The 25,223-nt window shown below is 39.7% G+C and overlaps 13 protein-coding genes and 1 non-coding gene across 14 annotated transcripts; 9 read left to right on the forward strand and 5 right to left on the reverse strand.

The window, feature by feature from the left end:
• Window positions 1–23: 23 nt before the first annotated feature.
• Window positions 24–2,603, reverse strand: PIF1 (DNA helicase PIF1; the record flags this gene model as incomplete). The annotated part of the gene is made up of 1 exon (XM_033912367.1): window positions 24–2,603. One exon carries the CDS (start codon window positions 2,601–2,603, stop codon window positions 24–26), a length of 2,580 nt encoding a protein of 859 aa, XP_033768258.1.
• Window positions 2,604–2,926: 323 nt separating this feature from the next.
• OGG1 (8-oxoguanine glycosylase OGG1) lies at window positions 2,927–4,057 on the forward strand (the record flags this gene model as incomplete). The annotated part of the gene is made up of 1 exon (XM_033912368.1): window positions 2,927–4,057. One exon carries the CDS (start codon window positions 2,927–2,929, stop codon window positions 4,055–4,057), a length of 1,131 nt encoding a protein of 376 aa, XP_033768259.1.
• Window positions 4,058–4,277: 220 nt separating this feature from the next.
• NTE1 (lysophospholipase) lies at window positions 4,278–9,323 on the reverse strand (the record flags this gene model as incomplete). The annotated part of the gene is made up of 1 exon (XM_033912369.1): window positions 4,278–9,323. The coding sequence occupies one exon, from the start codon at window positions 9,321–9,323 to the stop codon at window positions 4,278–4,280; it is 5,046 nt and encodes a 1,681-aa protein (XP_033768260.1).
• Window positions 9,324–9,819: 496 nt separating this feature from the next.
• HUG1 (Hug1p) lies at window positions 9,820–10,026 on the forward strand (the record flags this gene model as incomplete). Its single annotated transcript, XM_033912370.1, has 1 exon — window positions 9,820–10,026. The coding sequence occupies one exon, from the start codon at window positions 9,820–9,822 to the stop codon at window positions 10,024–10,026; it is 207 nt and encodes a 68-aa protein (XP_033768261.1).
• A 423-nt stretch (window positions 10,027–10,449) lies between these two features.
• Window positions 10,450–10,770, forward strand: SML1 (ribonucleotide reductase inhibiting protein SML1; the record flags this gene model as incomplete). The annotated part of the gene is made up of 1 exon (XM_033912371.1): window positions 10,450–10,770. One exon carries the CDS (start codon window positions 10,450–10,452, stop codon window positions 10,768–10,770), a length of 321 nt encoding a protein of 106 aa, XP_033768262.1.
• A 496-nt stretch (window positions 10,771–11,266) lies between these two features.
• On the forward strand, window positions 11,267–13,081 carry CMP2 (calcineurin catalytic subunit A; the record flags this gene model as incomplete). The annotated part of the gene is made up of 1 exon (XM_033912372.1): window positions 11,267–13,081. One exon carries the CDS (start codon window positions 11,267–11,269, stop codon window positions 13,079–13,081), a length of 1,815 nt encoding a protein of 604 aa, XP_033768263.1.
• Window positions 13,082–13,280: 199 nt separating this feature from the next.
• Window positions 13,281–15,269, reverse strand: IMD4 (IMP dehydrogenase IMD4; the record flags this gene model as incomplete). Its single annotated transcript, XM_033912373.1, has 2 exons — window positions 13,281–14,413; window positions 14,810–15,269. 2 exons carry the CDS (start codon window positions 15,267–15,269, stop codon window positions 13,281–13,283), a joined length of 1,593 nt encoding a protein of 530 aa, XP_033768264.1.
• Window positions 15,270–15,887: 618 nt separating this feature from the next.
• Window positions 15,888–16,424, forward strand: SPC2 (signal peptidase complex subunit SPC2; the record flags this gene model as incomplete). The annotated part of the gene is made up of 1 exon (XM_033912374.1): window positions 15,888–16,424. The coding sequence occupies one exon, from the start codon at window positions 15,888–15,890 to the stop codon at window positions 16,422–16,424; it is 537 nt and encodes a 178-aa protein (XP_033768265.1).
• Window positions 16,425–16,573: 149 nt separating this feature from the next.
• CYB2 (L-lactate dehydrogenase (cytochrome)) lies at window positions 16,574–18,349 on the reverse strand (the record flags this gene model as incomplete). Its single annotated transcript, XM_033912375.1, has 1 exon — window positions 16,574–18,349. The coding sequence occupies one exon, from the start codon at window positions 18,347–18,349 to the stop codon at window positions 16,574–16,576; it is 1,776 nt and encodes a 591-aa protein (XP_033768266.1).
• A 1,489-nt stretch (window positions 18,350–19,838) lies between these two features.
• SPAR_Mtrna2Y lies at window positions 19,839–19,927 on the forward strand. Its single transcript has one exon. It is a non-coding gene; the product is annotated as a tRNA-Tyr (tRNA).
• Window positions 19,928–20,164: 237 nt separating this feature from the next.
• On the reverse strand, window positions 20,165–20,797 carry SPAR_M00800 (uncharacterized protein; the record flags this gene model as incomplete). The annotated part of the gene is made up of 1 exon (XM_033912376.1): window positions 20,165–20,797. The coding sequence occupies one exon, from the start codon at window positions 20,795–20,797 to the stop codon at window positions 20,165–20,167; it is 633 nt and encodes a 210-aa protein (XP_033768267.1).
• A 640-nt stretch (window positions 20,798–21,437) lies between these two features.
• On the forward strand, window positions 21,438–22,340 carry SUR7 (Sur7p; the record flags this gene model as incomplete). Its single annotated transcript, XM_033912377.1, has 1 exon — window positions 21,438–22,340. The coding sequence occupies one exon, from the start codon at window positions 21,438–21,440 to the stop codon at window positions 22,338–22,340; it is 903 nt and encodes a 300-aa protein (XP_033768268.1).
• Window positions 22,341–22,627: 287 nt separating this feature from the next.
• On the forward strand, window positions 22,628–23,935 carry GAL80 (transcription regulator GAL80; the record flags this gene model as incomplete). The annotated part of the gene is made up of 1 exon (XM_033912378.1): window positions 22,628–23,935. One exon carries the CDS (start codon window positions 22,628–22,630, stop codon window positions 23,933–23,935), a length of 1,308 nt encoding a protein of 435 aa, XP_033768269.1.
• A 237-nt stretch (window positions 23,936–24,172) lies between these two features.
• Window positions 24,173–25,108, forward strand: AIM32 (Aim32p; the record flags this gene model as incomplete). Its single annotated transcript, XM_033912379.1, has 1 exon — window positions 24,173–25,108. One exon carries the CDS (start codon window positions 24,173–24,175, stop codon window positions 25,106–25,108), a length of 936 nt encoding a protein of 311 aa, XP_033768270.1.
• Between the last annotated feature and the right edge of the window lie 115 nt (window positions 25,109–25,223).

Consider the following 25,223-nt stretch of genomic DNA (forward strand, 5'->3'; position numbering starts at 1 on the left):
TAACTATGTGTATTATTATGTACTTATTCTAAGATGTGGTCTTCGGTATCTTGACGACGAGGTTCGTTGGAAACCAACGAATGAACTTGATTGCCATTGGATTCCTTTTTCGGCTGAAATCTCTTCCTACTATGTCTTTGCAACATGGCTGCAATGCCACTATTAGGCTGAGTTGTTACTGATGTGGGTGCTGGAGAATTTGACTTTGACTTGGATTTAGCCTTATATTTAGGTCCTGGTGCATAATCTAACTTCCTTTTTCTCACTTGCTCATCTGCCTCAAGTTGCTTATAGGCGCTTTCCGCTGAAGATAGGGTGAGATAAAAATCAATTACCTTTTGATGTGCTTTGATCCTAGTTCTGTCGAAATTTAAAACCTGCAATCCCTCTCTTGAAACAGCTCTAGACAAAGCAACATACGCTTGCCCCTTTTCGAAGACCCTACGTAAATCTACCTTGACTTTTGGAAGTGTTTGGCCCTGAGACTTATGAATGGATAATGACCAGGCAAGCATTAGCGGTAATTGAACCCTTGACACCAGTGGCTTTTCGTTTTCGTCTTCTATCGCCCAATCCTCTGGTTCGACAAGCACCATCCTCGTGCTCATATCAGAAGCTTTGAATCTCACAAGAGGCAGCCTTCGTTTTCCTGCAGAGTTTTGATGTATGGCTTGCATCAACTGTTCCTTGCGTTTTATATTCTCCAGTACAACTTCGTCGTCTGTTTTAACCCTCTTCATAAAGTCAAAAACTGAAGAATCTAAAGGAGAGACAGGCTCATCCATGTCACTTTTAGCAAATCCCTCCTTTACCGAAGATTTGCGACTAGCTACTACACTTTCTTCTCCATCGCTTTGCTCCCTCTCCATTGCAGCTTTTATTTTTGATGGGTTTTCAGCCCAAGTCTCGAGTTTTTCTGGAGGCATAGATGGATCATTTGTTAGCGCCTCATAGCAAAAATATGTTTCTGGATCCATGAATTCGATGACTTTACCAAGAGACCCATTAACTAAAGTTGCATCTAGATTTTTTACCATCATAACTTGAGCACCAACTTTCAAATGCAGTTCCTTTGGGGCCAAAAAGTTTTGCAACAGCCTTTCCTTTAACTCTTCATCTTCCAAAGCACCGCCATCGATTGCATTAAAGACATGTACCTGACCTGGCAATTTACTTAGCCTGGAGTTATTGGCTCTTTCTACTTCCATTCTAGTACTATAAAGTTCTGCGGGAATAATTTCATCGTCTGGTAATGGTCTAGAAAGCTTCTTAAACTCTCTTTCTGTTTCGTCATCAATATTGCCCAGTCTCATCCGATTTAACATGTCAATGAACTTTACGTCTCCACGCTGTCTAAAAACCTTCTGTAGCATGATCGTCATTCTTACACCTTCTTTCCAGGCCTTGGACTCGAAAGCGAACTTTGTTGGTCTATTAGGGTCTTTCGATACTGGAGGTAACTGGAAAAAATCCCCACAAAAGATAAGTTGAATCCCACCGAAGGGTTGATGATTTTTCCGTATTTTCCTGGCGATGAAATCGAGTTTGTCTAATAGTTCTGCATCTAACATTGATATTTCATCGACAACCAAAGCGCCGATATTCTCCCAACGTCTTAGGTGCTTTCGTGACCTACGAACTTTTTTATAGAGTTTATCTGCATCGCCCTTTCCCAACCCTATACCGGCAAATGAATGTATGGTTATACCACCGATATTGCAAGCGGCTAATCCTGTGGAAGCAGTGACCGCAACATTCTCCCTACCGTATATGCTTTTCAAAACTTTGATCATTTCACGAAGAAGAATAGATTTACCGGTACCAGCACTTCCTGTATAAAAAATGTTGTGGCCATTTTCTGCCAACTTAATAATACTTTCTTGTTCTTTGCTTAAGCAAATCGGTATCTTAACTTTAACATTATTATGAAAATTTAAGTTATTGTCATCTTGGTCATTCTGCAGTTCAGTAAAGCTAGGTCTTTGTGTCAAAACAGCAATCTTTTCCCCAAATTGCATCTTCTTCTTTTCATTTTCATTTATCATTTCCAAACTTCTCTCTTGAGATACAGAGCTATTCTGAAGTTCTTCAAAAGAACATTCCGCTTTCAACGCTGGCCTTAATGGGTCCTTAAAGCTTGCCAACTTTGGTTTTTTTTGGCTGCTCTCTTCAAATGAGTTTTCAGAAGATAGCTGTGGTAGTTGTATTATACCGGGTTTGAACATATCGTTCCATGATAAGGCACTGTCTTTATTGATAAAGTTCATGACATTTTTATCCCTCATAGGCTTTTTGTCCACTAGGTCGTCTTTATGTATGTCGGTGATAATTTTCTTATCATGCTCCTCAGTTTCTAGCTGTATACAGTCGGGTTCTTCCCAATCATCCGAATCAGAGAGCAAGTCTAGGTCTTCTTTTGAAAGTATGGAAGGATGCTTCAACTGTGCTCGAATAAAGTTATTAGACCTGAAACCTCGACTGCTCATAGAAAACGATAGTTTAGCGTGCGATATGTTTTTGAGTGAAAGAAAACTGTTGAAACTGCAGATGAATGGCCTCCCTGGTATAATACGATTCAATGTTGATCTTATCCACCTTGGCATGTATATTGATTGATACAAGTAAGCTAATCGCTCAATGGATAGTATAAAATTAAAAATATCGAGACAATACCAGTATTTCAATTTCTGGCCGATTACAATAATTTAATACTGCAGTTTGACTAACGTTAAAATCACTTTTCTCTTTGAATAGTGTCATGGTTAAAAGCAAAATACTTGTTTATACAGTAATCTGCAGAAAATTTAAGACGCGCCTTTCTCAATGTAACGCCAAAAATTTTCAAGAGATGAGCTGAACAGTATCGCAGAATTACTGATATAACGTGAGGTGACATTTGAAACGTCCCGATTCGCAATTATTCTAGATGTCTTATAAATTCGGTAAACTTGCCATTAATAAAAGTGAGCTCTGCCTGGCAAATGTGCTACAGGCTGGCCAATCCTTCCGATGGATTTGGAATGAAAAGTTGGATCAGTACAGCACCACAATGAAGATAGGCAAACAAGAAAAGTATTCCGTAGTGATTTTGAGGCAAAACGAAGAGAAAGAGCTCCTAGAATTTGCTGCTGTGGGAGACTCTGGTGACCAGGACGCCTTAAAAACTCACCTAATGAAATATTTTAGATTGGACGTGTCGCTGAAGCATTTATTCGATAATGTCTGGATTCCAAGCGATAAAAAATTTTCAAAACTTTCCCCACAAGGCATCCGTATCTTAGCACAGGAACCATGGGAGACGTTAATTTCCTTTATTTGTTCGAGTAATAATAACATTTCAAGAATCACGAGAATGTGCAATAGCCTTTGTTCTAATTTCGGGAACTTAATAACAACATTAGATGGCGTCGCCTACCATTCCTTTCCCACAAGTGAAGAGCTAGCTTCTCGAGCCACTGAAGCTGACCTACGCGAGTTAGGCTTTGGTTATAGAGCTAAGTATATTATTGAAACTGCAAGAAAACTGGTGAAGGATAAAGCTGAGTTTAATATTGCTTCTGACACCACGTACCTTCAAAGTTTATGTGAAGATGCTCAATATGAAGATGTTAGGGAGCACCTAATGTCCTACAATGGGGTAGGTCCCAAAGTTGCTGATTGCGTTTGTCTAATGGGACTGCACATGGATGGTATTGTGCCCGTAGATGTCCATGTGAGCAGAATTGCGAAGAGAGACTACCAAATATCCGCGAACAAGAACCACATCAAAGATTTGAGGACAAAATACAATGCTTTACCTATCACAAGAAGAAAAATCAATCCGGAGCTTGACCATATTAGATTAACGCTTTTGAAGAAATGGGGATCGTATGCTGGTTGGGCACAAGGTGTCTTATTCTCTAAAGAGGTCGGAGGCACTAGTGGTAGCACTACAACTGGTGTAATAAAGAAGAGGAAATGGGATATGATAAAAGAAACGGAACAAATTGTTACGAAACAAATGAATTTGAAAGTTGAATTGTCCGAGGTCCACATCAAAGAAGCAAAAATAGATTAGCTAAAAAGTCTCAGTAAGTATTACGTTGGAAACACGCTTCCGATGAGGCGATACATATTCTTGGAAAAGGGATTGAAAGGTAACGATTGAAATATTAGTCGGTATTTACAGTATATAACACTAATATTTAAAACAATAAATAGTACAGTAAAAAAACAATGCAATACCTAAATCTTTCTATAAAAAAAGAGTTAACAAGGCTTTGAAAGACAGGAATCTATCAAATACTATTTCTTCTATGTAATAGAAACTCAGGAACTTGAGAATTCAAAGTGCTTTCTTGTGAACCAGGTATATATGGCATCTTGTCGTCGTCAATTAGCCCCTGTAGAAAGATACGGCCGTAGTCTACACCCACATGATAAATCTCTTCGAATTTACTGAAGTCTAGGGTAGCATATTCTTCAATCGGTGGTCTAACGTAAACAACACCTGGTGTATTTTTTGCCTTCTCTAAAGCATTTACTGACGCGACGTAACCCAATCTCACTTGAATTTCAGCCATATTGGGTATATTTGGGTGAGAAGAGAATGGATTCCATCTATTGAAAATGATCCAAAACCCATTCAAGGAATCACCATATTCCATAGGGGTTCTATCATCTGCAGAACCTACATCTACAGCAAATATAGTTTGACAACCACGTGCTCTCATTTCAGTAACAGGTAAGTTATCGACATAACCACCATCGAGTAACATAGAACCATTCTCTTCTAAAGGAGGTAAAAGACCAGCAAGGGACATCGAAGCTCTGATGTATCTCCACGCGTACCCAAAGGAGTGTATTTCTTGAACTGAATCGGTTATATTAGTAGAGTTACAGTAGTACTGGATCCAGAAGTCTTCAATTCTTGTATCCCCGAAAGTTTTCCAAATACCTCTATTAAATTCGTGACCAGTAGTATATGAAGTAACCGGCCAGGTTAAGTCTGTTAACATTCTCCATATAGAGGAAATTCGACCAGCAAACTTCTTCACGCGCCCATAAATTGGCACCAAATCATAATCCTTCGCGTACAATCCACCGACAAAAGAACCAATCGACGTTCCGCCAATAACGTCAACAGGAATACCTTGCTCTTCAATAGCCTGAATGACACCCAAATGACTAATGCCTCTGGCACCACCTCCCCCAAGAACAAGTCCGATAGCTTGTCCGGAAAGAATTCTAGCCAATCTTAGAAAATCATTTTTGTGCCGATGAACTGGCGTGTAATATTGTCTTTTGCTCTTCATGAACCTTGTGGAAAAGTTCTCCACCGTGTTCTTGATAGAATCTGGAAGTAGTTTTGATATATTCTGTTGAGTTTTCCTACTGAATTCTGTTTGAATCAATTTATCCATTAATGCCAAGGCACCGTTATTTAAAACGTGCATTTTGCCCTCGTTCATCAATGTTGTTCCTGTCAAACTAAATTGAATATGATGATGTGAATGAACCCATGGCCTATAGCGTAACCATTTATGAGTTAAACCAGGTTCTACATACCTTTCAGGGTGGAGAAGGATTAACTCGGTCCTTGCAGTAGTCTTTGAATTTAGTAACAGTTTTTCATATTCTCCTATATCGGCTGATGGGGATCTAGCATCCGCTAGTAAGAGAATACAATCACCTTGTGCGATACAGGTTCTTGTCCAGTTAGACTTAACTGGTGTATCTGATATATAAACAACAGTCTGGTACATTTCTTCTAGTTCAGCAAAATAACCACTTTGTTTTAGTTTGGACAACCTGTCAAATGCATGACGACCCAAATGCGTTAAAGTAGTTCTTTGATTTAATCCGATGGTAGTTCTTCCTACTTGTTTGAAAGCTTGAACTAACTTCATAGCAAATGCTTCAACAGGTAGCCCACTGGTAATTGGTAAAATAGTGATGGTTCTAAACGTAATAGTCCCGGAAGTAATATTTTGGGGTTTATGGCTTAAAGAACTAGAGTAGGACGCTTTCGTTGGAGGAATTAAAGAACTAAAGTCGTTTTCCTTTATAGATAATGGATCGCCTGTCAACGCTGGAACAGTTTTATCTCCAACAATTTTTTTAGCGACTAATCTGGAAACCCTAATCATAATAGATGGATGTTCAAGCGCTAACAGTTCGAACAATGTTCTTGGAATTCTCGCTAATTCAGAATCTCTCACGGCCACTATCGTAGAATATCTATTCATAGCAGTAAGCACTTCAACTTCACCGAAGCTCTCCCCTTGGGCCAGTTCTCCTAGGATAATATTCTGAGTTTCAGCTTCTTCAGAATTTGTATTAAGGTTTGAGAACGACTGTTGTTGTAGCTGTCTTAGTCTACCATTTAGAACAACATAAATACCATTAGCTGAGTCCCCCTGTGAAAACAGCGTCTCGGAAGCCCTCAAATGAACCCACTCTAAAGCATGGTCTAGCTTTAATAACCTTGAGGATAGTAATTTGGTTAGTGAATCAGAAATCCGCAAGTAGATTAAGAAATATTTATCAAACAATCTTTCTAAGGTTTCACTAGATAAAAATCCAGCATAAACATCAGTCTTGGCAACGAGATTAACAAATGATTTGTAGCCAATTAGAGATGACAAATAGCCCACAATACCACCAGATCCGACCGAATACAATAAATGTTGAGAATGATGGGGGGTTTCACCCTTGCGTGTAGTCTGAGGGGAACCCTGTTCTGGTTTAGACATTGATGATACCACAGACGAGGAAGAATTTGTTGTCACATTAACCTTTCCGGAAATGATGTAGAATAGGCCTTTACCGCGAGCGTTTTGCTCAACCATGGTGGTGCCCTTTTTGAAAAATTTCAATTGGATACCTTGTGCAAAGTCCTTTTTAACATCTTCGAAATCCAAATTTGGTGTCAATTCTTCTTTGTAAGCTCTAGTTTTTTTTTTCTCCTGGTTTTTATTGTTGCTACGTCTTTTATTGGAGATAGTATATTCCTTAGGTAGGATTCTTAACATTGTCGGTTGAGTTTGGGGAGAGGCAAATGATGTAGCAACCGAAATGTCAGATGGTGTATAATTAGGGGCCGTCAAGAAACTTGCACTACTTGGACGGCGATTATACATTCCAGTGAGTTGAGGAGAATTCAAAGAAGACATATTTGTTGCCAAAGAAGATGAAATGGACATATTGCTTTTGTTCACTCCCAAGTATGTTAACATGGCCTCAACCAAAGCCATTCTTAAAGCAGAATCCTCAGTTTCTTCCTGAGCAGCGGAAAAGGATGTTGTTGGTAGTAAATTAGGTCTTGGAGAGACCCGTCCCTTCAAATGGACTGGACTTGGGTGCAAATAATCATGAGTAGAAGTATTATCCAAAGACAATGGCGATGTGCTCAATTGTGCGTTGCGCAATTCTGGGGACAAAGAAGAAAACTTCTTGGAGTGTACGGAAGCATTGTTACTGCTACTCCTAGAAGATCGCTTGTGTTGGTTTGAGACGGAACTGTTGATACCGTTTAGTTTAGTGCGGTTGTTATTATGAATTGGATTAGGCGACATAATATCCATGGTTCTAGACAGTGGGACATTCGACAGTAAATCACCAGGATTAAATTGGTCTCTTGAACCCAGAACGACATGTCTTGAACTTGGATGGTGGGTAAATTCAGGTTTTAGTAAAAGGGAACTTGAACTTGTATTGGCGTTGGCGTTGGCGTTAGCAATCTTGAGCGATTGAATGATATCATCTGATGGTTTCACCTTGGGCGTTTTCTTTAATTCAGAGGAAGCTTTATTTTTTTTGGGCCTCGAATTTAAGTCAGCCGATCCATTAGTCTTATCTGCAGTTTTAAACTTACGGATAACAGCTTCCTTCAAATAATATGGTAATTCATAAACGATGGATTTATTTAGTAAAACCTCGATATCCATAATCTCCTTTGTTAAACCTAAATAGTCATGAGCGGTTTGGAATGTGACATGATACAGCTTGGTGAGAACCATCTGGATGATATGGGAAGCAGACCGTGGGTATTTTGCGGTCAATTTAGCAAACGATTGAGGTGGAATGATACCTATCGTACAATCCGTAGCCGCACGAGCGACAAGTTTAGGCATAGAAGAGGGAAACGCTGGAAGACCGTTACTGGAATTTGTCGTGGAATCTGGGGTGGAGAAGTTCTGCTCTGATGAGTAAAATAAATTTTTGGCCGAGACAGTGGTGTCTACAGGCGACGATAACTCAGACGGAAAGTTACTGTTGCTATCCGAGGACATTGAATGCGTGAACAAGTTTAAAATGCTCACAAGCGAAGTCAATGGGTTCCCTGATTTGACTGTATTTAGCAATTGAAACTTTCCCAGCCCATTCTTCAAGCGAATGTAACCAACGGATTCATCTTCTTCATCGATGGGGTTGGAAGAGCAAGACTTGATGTCGTAGTCATCAACGTCATCATCATCATCTTCTTCTTCCTCAACTTTATCCTCATCATCAAGACCATCCGTGTCACTATGGTCAGTTTCGTCGCCGTGGTCCTTTTCTGAATGATCTACTTCGTGATATAACTGCAGGGTACCTTCAACGACGATGGCAAACCCAATCGTACTATCCAACAGTAGAATCTCACCCTCATCCATTTTTTGGGTCTTCATATTCTTGGTCAGGTCGTGGAAAACTGGTTTTTCCAGATAGCCAAAAATTTTGATGGCGCTTAGAAACTGGTCAAGGTAAGATGAAAGAAAAGTTTCGTTTTCGTTGCTATCTTTCAATGGATGCTTTTCTGAGTCTATGTTCGAGCCTGCACCCGTGGTAGGAGATCCTGTGGTGGACGACGGGTTGGCCGGCTGTGTGGAAGCTGCATTGATGCTGGCGCTGGAGCCAGATTTACCTGTATTTTCCAGCGGCAAGAACTCCGGGGTCAGCCTCTTGTACTGGGATAGAATTCTCTCCTTCATGATGGTATAGGTCACACAGACTATGATGGCCAGGGCAAACAGGATCAGCCAAAAGGAAAGAGTGAACTGAACATGGTGTAACTTGAAGAAGATCCACTTCGGAATCCTTAAAAGCGATAAAGTTGCCAGGTACCAACCGTACTTGAGGATCATACGGGAGGCACCCATGATGAAGTAGGACACGACCCACGAGAAGTTGAACAGGGATGAAAGCGACCACGTCTGCGCCTCAGAAATGATCTGGTCGGCAAGACATGTCTGGAATCTATAAGAAGTAGAATTACTGGAATTAAAACTGCTGCCAAGACTATTGTTAGTGTTTTGACCGGTAGCGTTGGTGTTGTTCGTAGTGCAATTCATTGAACGCATGCAAAAAACTAGAGCCGGGCCTTTCTATTCTTTTCTTGTTTATTTTTTATTCTTTAGAGTTTACGGTGTTTCTTTAACTTCAATAAACTTTCGAGAAAAGTGTCAAGATTCTTAAATTTTCTAGGATCCTTATAACCTGGGAAGAAAAGAAAAAGGGTTTAACGATAAATCGGACTTACTCGAAGGGTTGAAAACCACTTTAAAGTAGGATTTCACCTTCGGGTAATAAGGCATACAAAAGGGCTTTAAAAGGCAACGTTAGGGCAAACAGCACAAAGGTTGCCTTCGTATCTCGTTTCCACAGCAACGAGAAACGAGATACGAAGGCAGCTAATTCCCAGCATATAAAAGGCCATGAATTTTTGGCGTTTCCTATTGTCTTTTTTAACTAATTCCTCTTTCTTCTTTTGTTTGCCTGTTCTTTTGATTATATAAGAAAAAATATATATATATATATATTTATAACTACAAACCACACCAGCAACAAAAAAACTATATGACTATGGACCAAGGCCTTAACCCAAAGCAATTTTTCCTTGACGATGTCGTCCTACAAGACACTTTGTGCTCGATGAGCAATCGCGTCAACAAAAGCGTCAAGACCGGCTATTTATTCCCTAAGGATCACGTTCCTTCCGCCAACATCATTGCCGTCGAACGTCGCGGTGGTCTTTCCGACATTGGTAAGAATTCCTCCAACTGAGAGAATGCTTCTCTATTTTTTTTTGGCAGGCTAATGATAGGAAAGAAGAATAGAATAGAATACGTCAGAATATATTAGATATGTTTTTTATATTTAGACCTCGTACATAAGAATAATCGACGTTTTTTTGCCAACAAAAATTGAAAGTTTTTTTGTTCATTTCGCGCTGGACTCAAACGGGCTAGACTACCCGCCGCGGTCGCCGTTTCGGGAAGCCGTTCGTCCCAAAAAGGAAATAGCCATAACACATAGTTAACTGTTTTCGACCACCGCCCGTTTCGCCCGAGTTCGCCTCAGCGGGTATAAAAAGAGTTCTTTTTTTCCTTCCTGATTGCCCCTCCCCATTAATCAACTGTCTTATCTTCTCACTGCTGATCTTACAGATTGACTAACGTCCTTTTAACTGCTCAATAATTGTCCGCTATGCAAAACTCTCAAGACTACTTTTACGCTCAAAGTCGCTCACAACAACAACAACAACAAACCCCTTCCACATTGCGTACCGTGACTATGGCAGAATTCAGAAGAGTTCCTTTGCCACCCATGGCTGAAGCCCCTATGTTGTCTACTCAGAACTCTATGAGCAGCTCCGCTTCTGCCTCTGCTTCTTCATTGGAAATGTGGGAAAAGGATTTGGAGGAGAGACTCAACTCCATCGATCATGACATGAACAACAACAAGTTTGGTTCCGGCGAACTAAAATCTATGTTCAATCAGGGTAAGGTCGAAGATATGGACTTCTAATGTCCCTTTTCTTCCTCTTTTCTCTCCCTCTCCATCGCCCACTAGTTCTGTTCTTTCCTGCTCTTAGATACCCGCCCTTTCGGGGACCCTCGTCCTATTATTGTTGTCATTCTTGAAACATTTTCTTCCGTGCATTTTCCTTTCTCTTTATATATAGCCTATATATGTATATATGTGCTCTTCTGCGTATTTTTATATTTCTATATCTTTATCAAAGATGATCTATTATACGTCTACTACGACTAGCCAAAGCTCGCTAGCGCCAACGTTGCCTCCTTCTCTTAATCAGTACTTTTTTTCGGCCCGAGAAATTTTAGAAATAAAGACAAAAGAGAAAATGTCCTAAAAATACATTTCATTAAGACTCCTATTTTTCCTTGGAAAAACAGCTCCTATTTGAAGATCACTAAGCCAATTGCTACGATACAAACAAAGGGAAACATTCTTTCCTTCCTATAGAGTCACACAGGAACCAGTGCTTCTTCTTGAACCTGCAATGTCTTCAGACGCTATAAGGAATACTGAGCAGATAAACGCCGCTATTAAAATTATAGAAAACAAAACAGAGCGTCCGCAATCGTCCGCAACCCCCATAGATTCTAAGACTAGTACAGTTGCTGCTGCTAATTCTAAACCTACACCAACTTCCAGAGACCTCACACAGTATACCCTAGATGATGGAAGAATTGTATCAACAAATCACAGAATAATGGATAAAGTGCCTGCCATCACGTCATATATTCCTACGGATGAAGAGCTGTTCCAGGCCAATGGGATTCCTCGTCACGAATTCCTAAGAGATCATTTCAAGCGCGAGGGCAAATTGTCCACTGCGCAGGCGGCTAAGATCGTTACACTTGCTACGGAACTATTCAGCAAAGAACCCAACCTTATATCCGTCCCCGCTCCAATCACAGTCTGCGGTGACATCCATGGCCAGTACTTTGACCTTTTAAAGCTGTTCGAAGTCGGCGGCGACCCAGCAACTACATCGTATTTGTTCTTGGGTGACTACGTTGACAGAGGGTCCTTTTCATTCGAGTGTCTTATTTATTTATATTCTTTGAAGTTAAATTTCAACGACCATTTCTGGCTACTAAGGGGTAACCACGAATGTAAGCATCTAACGTCATATTTCACTTTCAAAAATGAAATGTTACACAAGTACAATCTAGATATCTACGAGAAATGTTGCGAATCGTTTAATAACTTGCCCCTGGCAGCGTTAATGAATGGACAGTATCTTTGTGTTCATGGTGGTATATCTCCAGAATTGAACTCTTTACAGGATATAAACAACCTAAACAGGTTCAGGGAGATCCCCTCTCATGGCCTGATGTGTGACCTATTGTGGGCTGACCCGATTGAAGAGTACGACGAAGTCTTGGATAAAGACTTGACTGAGGAAGACATAGTGAACTCTAAAACAATGGTTCCTCATCACGGCAAAATGGCGCCCTCAAGAGATATGTTTGTTCCAAACTCAGTGAGAGGCTGTTCATATGCCTTCACATATCGTGCTGCATGCCATTTTCTGCAGGAGACTGGCCTGCTGTCCATCATTAGGGCACACGAGGCTCAAGATGCTGGCTACAGAATGTACAAAAATACCAAGACTTTGGGCTTCCCCTCTCTTTTGACCCTTTTCAGCGCCCCTAACTACTTGGATACCTACAACAATAAGGCAGCCATACTGAAATATGAGAATAATGTCATGAATATTAGACAATTTAACATGACTCCACACCCTTATTGGTTACCAGATTTCATGGATGTTTTCACGTGGTCCTTGCCATTTGTTGGTGAAAAAGTTACAGAGATGCTGGTCGCAATCCTAAACATCTGTACTGAAGATGAACTGGAAAACGACACTCCCGTCATCGAAGAATTAGTTGGTACCGATAAAAAATTGCCGCAGGCTGGTAAGCCAGGAGCGACTTCACCAACTGCCACTTTGACGTCGTCTAAACATGCTTCCATCTTAGACGACGAACATCGAAGGAAAGCCCTAAGAAATAAGATTCTGGCCGTTGCTAAAGTTTCCAGAATGTATTCTGTTCTCAGAGAGGAAACCAATAAAGTTCAATTTTTGAAAGATCACAATTCAGGTGTATTGCCACGTGGCGCACTATCTAATGGTGTAAAGGGTTTAGACGAAGCCCTATCTACTTTTGAAAGAGCAAGAAAGCACGATTTAATTAATGAAAAATTACCACCTTCATTAGATGAGCTAAAAAACGAAAATAAAAAATATTACGAAAAAGTTTGGGAGAAAGTACATGAACATGATGCAAAGAAGGGCAGCAAATAGAAAGCCCCTACCTCCACTGCATGTACTTTGATATGTAAGCAAATAGCATTTATTATCTAATCAGAGGACGGATACTCCTTTATACGTCACCGAATCATACAGCGTCTTATTAGGTCAGTCTTTTTTTAGTTTTGTTTATCTCTATGAAGGTATATTTATATATGCAAAAACAAACTTTTAATTACCTGTGAATGTTTACTCAATTGTATAGACGTTTTTCATAGGAGTGCAAGTTATGGACACCACCTTCTAATTGAGCAGAAGCGGTTCTGAATTCAAATCTGACTTCACCATTTTGGACATTTTCTTTCAATGATGTTAGAGACTTGCAACCAATGTCTTGACAAGAATGTTGTAAACCGTTGTACAAATACGGAATAAACTTCTTGATGGAACCTTTGTCAACGACAGCACCAGAAACACCTTGTGCAACCAAGACACTGTCTGATTCAGAGAAATAACGAGAGGTGGAGGCATTACCCTTGTTACCGGTCTTTTGCATTGCATCAATGGACCCCATACCACGATAAACCTTTAATCTCTTCCCGTCCTTGTAGAAGTATTCACCTGGTGACTCGGTAGTACCAGCTAACATACCACCCATCATGACAGTGGAGGAACCAAGAGCCAAAGCCTTGGTGATGTGGCCAATGTTTTGGACACCACCATCAGCCATACATGGAACGCCAAATTGGTTAGCGAATTGACAAACATTGTAAACAGCTGTACCTTGTGGCCTACCACAAGCCATAACTTCTTGAGTGATACAAATAGAGCCAGTTCCCATACCGATTCTCAAACCATCCGCACCGGCAGTAATCAAATTGGCAGCTTGTTCCCTGGTGACAACGTTACCAGCGATGACTTCCAGACCTGGGAAACTCTCTTTGATCCACTTGAGCATGTTCAATTGGAAAATAGAGTTTCCTTGGGATGAATCCATTATGACGACATCCAAGCCGGCTTTGACCAATAATCTTAGTCTTTCTTTATCAGCATCCATAGTACCAATGGAAGCACCACATAGCAATTGCTTGGTGTTGGCAGATTTGGACGCTAATGGGTAGTTTTGATTCTTCATCAAATCTGCTCTTGACAACATGGAAACGAGGTTACCATTTTCATCAACGATTAGCAACTTACCCTTTTTGGTTTGTTTTAGGATTTCATTACCTTCTTTCAAGGTAATACCTTTGATGCCAGTAACTGGATTTTTGGTCATAACTTCAGAAACAACCAGAGAATCATCTTCTAAAAATTGTATATCACGAGAAGTGACTAACCCGACTAATTTACCTGGACATTTACCATCTTCTGTGTTCAAAACAAGAACTGATTATTTCTTCTCTATTTTCTCACCTTTATAAATACTAAAGAAATCTTCAGCATGGTCAGAAATGAAGAAAAAATAACAATATTTACGTAGCGATGTTAGTAAAAAAACCACATATTTTTTTCACATAAATCAAGTCCTTTATACACAGTGCACTTCCACGAATTACACATAATGGGTTTTCCAAAAAAGGAGTGAATATGACTTAATTCAGAGTAAAAGTTCTCTACAAGATCGTTTGATCACAGTCAGTAGAACGAAAGTTATTGATATAAAAAGTTGATCATCATGTTAAATCTTCTTCACACCTGAGAAAACCTCATGGATAAATTGGAAAGCACATTCTAATAGAGGAAAAGTAATGTTGGAATTTTTCGTTAGATGGGAGAACATACCGGTAACTGGGAAGCCAGAGAAACCAAACTTTCTCTTCATAACCTTAACTTCACCAACAGTAGTGGTTGGAGAAATGACTATTGGAGAATTGATGAAACCGTTTTCAAACATTTTAACCTTCTTGACCATAGAAGCCTGTTCCTTTGGAGTGCAGTTGTGATGGATGAAACCAATACCACCCAATAAGGCCATATAAATAGCCATGTCAGCTTCAGTGACTGTGTCCATAGGAGAAGAGACAAATGGAGTGTTCAAGGTGATTTTCTTGGTCAATTTGGTTTGCAAACTGACAGCAGAAGATGGGAAATTGACCAAACCTGGTAAGACCAGGAAATCGTTGTAGGTCAACCCACCTCTGGTTGCAGAATCCATCAATTCCTGGACAGAAAGACCATCTTTGGAACTGTAGGTCTTCAAATGTTCTAAAGCCTTCTTGTAATCCAATGGAGCAGCACTCATCGTAAAAATGTTTGTTAGGGTTTCTTTAAAGCTATGGAATTGGTCCAATATCCTTTAGTTCAAACAGTAAAGAAGACCAGAGAAAATGTAAAAGCCACCATTTTTCCATAAGAGAATTTAAGCCCAAGAATTTGAGAAACAGAAACGAAAAATGCGATTAGCCAAACAAGATCTGAATCAGATGGATTCTACAAGATATTTATATGGCTTTTCCAGAATGAAATTTTTTTTTTTTTTTTTTTTTTCAGCATCTCGAAGAGCAAAAAAAGGAACGAAAAGTGCCACGGCAAAGAGTTTTTCACATTAGGGCTGCTTGAAAGAAAAAAGGATGCAGTTTTGAGTATTAGAAGCACGACAAGGCCGCCATGAGCCAATTATAACACTTTTATGTATTGGTGAAGTATAGCCAGTTTGTAAATAGTACTCTCAGTTAGCTTGTTGTAAGGTCAGTGTAGTTATGTAAAGTAATGCCTTCTTGATGAGGCGGAAACCCTTTAGAGATTTTTTTCAGTTCTGCAAAATCATAGCAAACAAAAAAGTGACAATTGTACACGTTTGAAACGGAACAGTAGAGGGAGCTGAACGAGTGGCTACAAGGAAAAGAAGTACCTGTTCAAAATGAGTTCTGCTAAACCTATTAATGTATATTCAATCCCAGAATTGACCCAAGCTTTAGATGAAGCTTTACCTTCTGTTTTCGCGAGATTGAACTACGAGAGATCCTACGCTTTACTCGATACTAAATTGTACTTAGGGTATTCTATCGCTGTCGTAGCAGGTTTGAGTTTTTTTTTGGACAAAAAATTCGAGAGGGCCCAGATTGTTATGTATCAGAAGCTTTTAGTGGGCGCATATTTTGTTCTATCGTTAACGTTCTGGTACTTCTCTCGTTTTATTGAAAAAGGGACTGTTTATGTGGGGAAGAAAAGAGGTACAAACGAGGAAATACATGTAAAGACTAAATTTGAAAACAATGAACCACTATACCTGGTCGAACTTGTTCAAAAGAAGAAGGGAAATGACTCCAAGAAGGAGTTGAAGGCTAAATTAGAGGTGAACAAGGTCTTCAATGAAAGTGGATATTTACAAAATGATGCATATTTCAAGTGGTTCTCTGAGCAGTACAATGTCCTTAACAAAAAAAAAAATGAATGAATAATTTATAAAACGTATAACTTTGCAAATGATTTAAAAATTTCGAATTTTCTATATTTTTTTATCGATATTAGGTTATACGAATGTTCGGTAGTATATAAGTATGAATAAATAAGAGCTTTCTTAAATATCTCAAAGCTGGGTTACAATCATGCGTCCTGAAATTCGGTTAAAGTGGGACCTTCATAGACTTCATTATACAGGATGTCATTTGGTACTCCCACTGTCCTTGCCTTTAATGTTGATAAATCCAATAGATCAGGCTTCAACTCCGCAATACTAGTAACACCTAACAGTCTCATAGACATTTCGATTTCATCTCTTAAAATTTCAATGGCTTTTTCAACACCATTGCGACCATAGCATGAGTTCGCATACAAGAATGGTCTACCCAAACCAACACCTTTAGCACCTAGACATAACGCCTTCAAGACATCTGTACCACGACGAACACCACCATCCACGAAAACTTCCAACTTATCCTTCAAGTTACGTTTTTCCAGGATTGGCATGGTTTCAGCCAGGACTTCAATAGGAGCCCTTGAAAAATCTAACTGTCTACCCCCATGATTGGATAGAACTACGCCACTTACACCGATTTCTGCCGCTTTGATGACATCTTCAGTACGTTGAACACCTTTGATGACAATAGGTAGCTTCGTCTTTGACTTTAATTCTTCTATATCCTTCCAAGTCAAAGAGGGGTCAATAAACTTTGATAACGCCCTCGAAGCACCTTGAGATTCTTCTACATCAGTTTTCTTCATCGCCTTTGGACCAGCCTTTGAATTGGAAAATTTCAGTTTCATATCTTTTTCTCTTTGACCTAAACTTGGTGCATCCACAGTGACAAATAATGCCTTTACGCCCAGTTTTTCTACGTTTTTAACCAAATCATCAGTGATCTTTCTATCAGAGTTGACATATAGTTGGTACCATTGAATCTGTTTATCAGAGGGTGCTGCTCCAATAATTTCCTCGGGGGAACATGAAGCCAAAGTTGATATCATTTGCGGAACTTTCGTTACACCTTGGCCACAACCTCTGGCGACATCTTTTTCACCTTCTAAGGGGTTTCCCAGTTTACACAAAGCTGTAGCAGATACGTAGAAGGGAACATCCACATGAGAGCCCAACATGTCAGTCGAAATATCCACTTTACGTACATCTACAAGGATCTTTGGTTTGAAAAAGATCCTATGATACGCATTATGGTTTTCTCTATGGGTAACTTCATCGTTGGCACCGGAGGAATAGTAGGCCCACGCTTGTTTAGTCAAAATTTGAGATGCCAAGTATTCAAAGTCGTAAAGATTGATAATATTATCTAGAGGAGGTAGCAGCGATTTTAATTGTTCTTTTCTGGCAATATCTTCCTTAGTTTCACCAGGAGCATAAGGAGGGCAGACTAGTTCTGGAGGCATAGATCCTTGTAGAGGACCTAATTTCTTTTCAGGAGCTATATACTTATCGATGACATTAGGAGCATGTAATGGCTCAAAAATAGCAGTGACGTCTTTCCCGGCATTGAATTTGATAACATCCTGCCCACCTGGATGATTTGGCAGGAATCGCGTTAAATCATATACGTAGCCGTTGATCACAACCCAACAATCATCGGGCTTGTTATGTTTTGCAACTTCTGCGGGCGAGATTTTCTGTTTATTCATATCCAATTTCGGTTCATTGTCTATTTGGCCGTTACACCAATTTAGATACGCCATTGAACTAGCAGCGGCTAGAATTGTACCTACGCTTAACGCTGTCCACGATTGTGTGCGTTTTCTTGAGCCTTGTTCGAACGACTTGGATTCTGACACGACAGAACCATAGGCGCGGATTGTGTTCAACCTGATCTTAGACGATCTGAGGATAGCTGCCCCACAGTTCCTCGAAATTTTCAGTAAAGGTTTGTATTTTAACATTAACTGACTACTTTTGTTTGTTTTGTTCTCTATGCGGGAACTGTGCGTAAGACATAGGATGCAAGGATACAAAAAGATGCAAGAAGACAAGTTGACCCAGATACTTATATATTCTCATACTCCAACTCAAGTATTGGAGATCAGCTGTTCCGTAGTTGGTTCTTGGCGGTTCTTGTATGACATTATTATTGGTCGGATCATAGTTCCCTCGAGCAGGAGGAGGGGGGAGGAGCTAAGGAGATATCGGCAGGTTGTGCTAGCGCCTTGTTTGAAAAGCGTGGGGGTAGGTCTCCAAGATTTAATTGAGTAAGTAATGCCGAGTGCTGCAGAGTCCAGGACACAAGGGTCTCCATTATAGAGAAAGCAGTTTTCGTGAGAAAATGGGCAGAATGCCACATGTCAGCAATGCAACGACTTGAGTGGGGGGTGATCCTTCCGATGTATGCGTGAAAGATCTCGTGTTGTGCAGGAAAGGAAATCATTTCGGAAAAAAGAAAAAAGATGCAACAAGGATGATGGCATGTGGTATTGCATTCTTGCGTAATATGCTTCCTGTCGCCTCTGTTAATACGTCGGCAAGATTTGCGTTGGGGGTAAACAACTAACTACTGTCCGCTGACTAGTAGTCATTTTACCGGAATATTATCATTGAGAAATAGGTGGATTATGAGATAACTATTGGCAATCCATCGTTGAAGAAGGCTCTATTATTAAATATATAAAATATACTAGAAGTTCTCCTAGAGGCTATGGGAGCCACACTAGAGGGAATCGACATTGTTACGTAATCACGCTGCTCACTTCGGTTTATACGTCATGGTTAAATATCTTATATACTACATTAAGCTATTGTGTCTCATCTTCCAGTAGGTTCGATGACTGTCTCTGACCATTTATGTCGTCTTTCTACACCATACATATAACATGATGGTAAGGTGAATACTTGACAATAGGTGGTTAACGAACAAAGTAGTTACTGAAGAATTGTAGATTTAGCGTTACCGGCAGAGCCCTATGATCTCGGCAAAAAAAATTTCTGGTTATGTTTTATATGCCTATAATATTGCTTTCATGGTATCCTGTTGGAATGAAATTCTAATATCATCTATTTAATAGTATATTATAATATGCGGTGCAAGAGGATGACATAAAGATTGAGAAACAGTCATCCAATCTAATGGAAGCTGAAATGCAAGGATTGATAATGTAATAGGATAATGAATGACAACATATAAAAGGAAAGAAGATAAGGTAATAACACTATGTAGAACTATCGATTCCCTTTTGTGGATTCCTATATCCTCGAGGAGAACTTCTAGTATATTCTATATACCTAATATTATAGCTTTAGTAACAATGGAATCCCAACAATTATCTAATTACCCACAAAATTCTCATATCCCAATGGTGTTACCACAACATTTGAACGATTCTCCTCTCATATGGCGTTAGTATAGACTAAGTTCGCCACCCATTTACAAATTAGTTGCTCTCGGTAGCCAAGTTGGTTTAAGGCGCAAGACTGTAATTTAACACAATGAAATCTTGAGATCGGGCGTTCGACTCGCCCCCGGGAGATATTTTTTGCACTTCATTTTTGTCTTTGGATACAGTAAAGGTGAGCTTTATTCTTTTTTTTAGACAGATATGTAGTAGCCATAGTGAGTACTTAGCCTTTAGAGTAAATTCAGTAGGGGATACGTAAACAGTCGTGATATATATGTAATACATTGTATTATTTTAAATAGGTTATATTTTCTTTTTTTTTATTTCATCTTCATTTTCGCTTCTTGCAGTTGTTTTTTTGTTGCTTTATTAGTCTATATCCATGTAATCGTTAGCGATGTTATTGTTAATCAACGCGGCCATGGCGGTACCGGGTGGTTGTGATGCAATTATACTTTGGGGTGGCAGAATATGATACTGGTGTTGTATACTACTAGTACTTCCGTTAGGGCTCGTGCCTGCTATATCGTGGTTATTGTTACCGAAATAGCCGTGAACCATGTACTCCTCTGTTTCCGAGTAAAATTCAGATTCTTTCAGTAAGCGGCTGTTCATGCCATGGTGCATACTGACCGAATTCAGGGGACATATTTCGATATTTTTCTGATATTGAATATTATTATAGGTTGTAGTAGCAGTAACAGTATTATTATTATTATTATTACCATTATTATTATTGTTGTTATTATTATTATTATTATTATTATTGTTATTAGCAGACCCGGAACTGGCCAGAAATTTTGTGCTTGCGCTTGCAGAATCTCGCTTTGTTCTCTTGGGCCTTTGGTAGAAAGCATGTGTGTCAAATTCAAAATGATCGTTTTTTCTTTTATTCAAGATCGTATCATTATTGGCGTTACTGTTATATGTGGCGGCGGCATTGCTACCGGAGTTGCAATTGTTTGTTTGGAACGCGGTATTGTGTTCATAGTAAGAGAGCATTTCACGCAGCACACTCGAATCTCAACTTAATGAATAAAAGCAGCCAAAGAAAAAGAGCCCTTATTTGTTTCTGTCGCAGTCCTATTGTATTCTTACTATAATTTTGTCAAAATGAAAAATATAAAAAAAAAATAATCAGTCAGCTGAGTGGTAAAGAGAAGGTAAAGGGAGAGAAAAAATAAGTTACCCAGAATGTGGTGTTACCCTTATATCTTACGTGTATCATGATGTTTTGTCGATATTATTACCCTGTTTGGTACCATGACAACGGACAGGGCAACCCATGGATTAAGTAAATAGCCCTAGTGGAACTATCAAGGTACAAAACAGCCAAAGTAGTAGGTAGTGCCATTGGAAGTTTCAAAATGTGGCCCATCCTCGAGCATGAAGCCATTTTGCTTCACCCTGTACTGCCGTGCAGTGCCACGTAGGCTCAATGCATGCATTGAACTTCTCATTCGGGAAAAATGTAAACAGTAGCAGATGCCGCCTCGAGGCCCCCGATACATTTTTCAACATCTCCTCGATACTTAAACAGCAAACAAACAAGCAACACCCAGGCAAGAGGATTTATTGATCTCTGTTGACTGCTGTAGATCTTTTACAGGCTAAGTATAGTTACGCACATCTGCAAGATAGTATGGTTAAGGTCTGGAATATAGCACTACGTTTGCTAGTATTGCTGTTTTTAGCAGGTAATACCCTGCTGTTGATTTTGATGATTATATCTGGTGCCACGGACCATTACCCCGTGAACAGATTCTATTGGGTGCAAGGCAACACAACAGGCATACCAAACGCTGGGGATGAGACACGTTGGACGTTCTGGGGCGCCTGTCTACAGGATAAAGACGGGTCTGATACCTGCACAAGCGATTTGGCACCTGCGTACCCAATTTCACCAGTGGACAACTTCAATACACACATCAATGTTCCCCATCAGTTTATTTCTAAAAGGGACGCTTTTTACTACCTGACTAGATTTTCATTCTGTTTCTTTTGGATTGCACTGGCCTTTGTTGGCGTGTCGTTTATCCTTTACATTCTGACCTGGTGCTCTAAGATGCTTTCAGACATGGTTCTTATTCTCATGTCCTTTGGGTTTGTCTTCAACACGGCTGCCGTTGTCTTGCAAACGGCTGCCTCTGCCATGGCAAAGAACGCTTTCCACGACGACCATCGTAGTGCCCAATTGGGTGCTTCTATGATGGGTATGGCTTGGGCAAGTGTCTTTTTATGTATCGTGGAATTTATTTTGTTGGTCTCCTGGTCTATTAGGGCAAAGTTGGCCTCTACCTACTCCATCGACAATTCAAGATACAGAACCTCCTCCAAATGGAATCCCTTCCATAGAGAAAAGGAGCAAGCCACCGACCCAATCTTAACCGCTACTGCTCCTGAAGAGATGCAACAAAGTGCAAGTGTAGTGGGGCCTTCTTCCAATGCTAATCCGGTCACTGCCGCTACGGAAAACCAACCTAAAGGTATCAACTTCTTTACTATAAGAAAATCGCACGAGCGCCCGGACGATGTTTCTGTTTAGAGGGGCCAAAGCTCCCGCTCTGTAAAATATATTTATATCCCTTCCTTCTCTCCCCTGCAATATAATAGTTTAATTCTAATATTAATAATATCCTATATTTTCCTTACCACCGGCGCACTCTCGCCCGAACGACCTCAAAATGCTTGCTACATTCATAATAATCAAAAGCTTATAACTTTTTTTTTCCTTTGTACCTGAATATATATACATCTCATGTCACTGCTGGTCCTTGCCGGCCAGCGTATACAACCTCGATAGCTGGTTTTCCCGTTCTTCCCACTCCTGTCATGGACTACAACAAGAGATCTTCGGTCTCCACCGTACCTAATGCAGCTCCCATAAGAGTCGGATTCGTCGGTCTCAACGCAGCCAAAGGATGGGCAATCAAGACACATTACCCCGCCATATTGCAATTGTCGTCACAATTTCAAATAACTGCCTTATACAGTCCAAAGATAGAGACTTCCATTGCCACCATCCAGCGTTTGAAATTAAGTAATGCCACTGCTTTTCCCACTTTAGAGTCATTTGCATCGTCTGCCACTGTAGATATGATAGTAATTACCATCCAGGTGGCTAGTCATTATGAGGTTATTATGCCCCTCTTGGAATTCTCCAAAAACAATCCGAATCTCAAGTATCTTTTCGTAGAATGGGCCCTTGCATGTTCACTGGATCAAGCTGAATCCATTTATAAGGCTGCTGCCGAACGTGGAGTGCAGACTGTCATCTCATTACAAGGTCGTAAATCACCATATATCTTGAGAGCAAAAGAACTAATATCTCAAGGTTATATCGGTAACATTAATTCGATCGAGATTGCTGGGAACGGCGGCTGGTACGGCTACGAAAGGCCTGCTAAATCACCGAAGTATATCTATGAAATCGGAAATGGTGTAGATTTAGTGACTACAACATTTGGTCACACAATTGATATTTTACAATACATGACAAGTTCGTACTTTTCCAGAATAAATGCAATGGTTTTTAATAATATTCCAGAGCAAGAGCTGATCGATGAGCGCGGTAACCGATTGGGTCAGCGAGTCCCGAAGACAGTACCAGATCATCTTTTATTTCAGGGCACATTGCTAAATGGCAACGTCCCCGTATCATGCAGTTTCAAAGGCGGCAAACCTACGAAAAAGTTTACCAAGAATTTGGTAATTGACGTTCATGGTACCAAGGGAGATTTGAAACTTGAAGGTGATGCTGGATTCGCAGAAATTTCAAATCTAGTCCTTTATTACAGTGGTACTAGAGCAAATGATTTCCCGCTAGCTAATGGACAGCAAGCTCCTTTAGATCCCGGATATGATGCAGGCAAAGAAATCATGGAGGTATATCATCTACGAAATTATAATGCCGTCGTGGGTAATATTCATCGACTGTATCAATCTATCTCTGATTTCCATTTCAATACAAAAAAAATTCCTAAATTGCCCTCGCAATTTGTGATGCAAGGCTTTGATTTTGAAGGCTTTCCTACTCTGATGGACGCTCTGATATTACACAGGTTAATTGAGAGCGTTTATAAAAGTAATATGATGGGCTCTACGTTAAACGTTAGCAATATCTCGCATTATACTTTATAAAATCATCTTGCCCTGTGCTTGACTCCCAGTGCAACGAACGTTATGAAAAAAATACTAAATATATCTATATAAAATAACCATATTATTCATTGTTCTGAACTTTGTTTACCTAGCTAGTTTGATTTTTTCCCTTTTTTTGTACGTGCGGGTGTTCTTATTTATTCACATAGCACATTTAAATTATTAGGTTTCCTTAGTAGAAAAGACTGAGAGAAGGAGCACTAATACAAAAAATAAATGTTACGTATAACAATCAGAAATTTGCGACAGCGAGCATTCTTCCATCGTAGTTTCGAACATATCAGCTTGCCTGATCTTCATTCCTCTGCTCAAAATGATCAAACCAATTGCTATTGTCAAGAAGTAAACGCAAGATTGCCCTCAAAAACAGATCCAATAGATCCTCACATTAAGCTCCCTCACAGAACGCCCAATTACAATAAACATGTTCTACTTTTATCACCAGGTGATAAGTTTTCTCAGCCATGGAAAGTAGCATGGAATCATAATCTGGATACAAATATAAATCGGCCATATAATGCAATTAGTATGTTACGCTCCTACTTAGGTGATTCTCCGGGAATATTAATAAATGCAGTGCATTTGCAAAATGAATTTATTCCAAGACCAAATGAGGACGATGAATGGTTCTATTTTTTTGTTATTCCTGACATGAAGCTCTATGTAATTAAGGAAACGGACATCGAGGAATTTGCTTCGTTCCTAAATGAAGGATTTATTCAAGCACCAAAGCTATCTTTCCAAGATTATTTAAGTGGTAAGGCCAAGGTCTCCCAACAGGTTCCTCAAGTGCATCATAGGAAGTTTACTAGGTTTCAGGGTGAAACCTTTCTTAGGGATTGGAGCTTAGTTTGCGGGCACTATAAGAGAGATGCTAAGTGCGGAGAAATGGGACCCGACATAATTGCAGCATTTCAAGATGAAAAGATTTTACCTGACAATAACCTAGCTTTAATTTCTCATATTGGTGGTCATATTTTTGCTGGAAACGTCATTTTTTACAAGCTATTCGACAGAGGAAAGACGCAAAACAAGCTGGACTCATTGTGGTTTGGTAAAGTTTACCCACACAATTTGAAACTTCTATGTGAAAACTTGGAAAACGGTAAAATCATCGATGAAATGTACAGAGGTGGTATATCGATGGAGTAAAATGGTTTGCTACCAAAACAGAAGGAAAGGCGAGGTGGAATTCTATATTCTTTATATTCAACCCTATATATATTCCTGTAAATATAATTTGTTTAAGAAATACAAGAACATGCTT

Source organism: Saccharomyces paradoxus, chromosome XIII, assembly GCF_002079055.1.
Source record: "Saccharomyces paradoxus chromosome XIII, complete sequence".
Lineage (NCBI taxonomy): Eukaryota > Fungi > Ascomycota > Saccharomycetes > Saccharomycetales > Saccharomycetaceae > Saccharomyces > Saccharomyces paradoxus.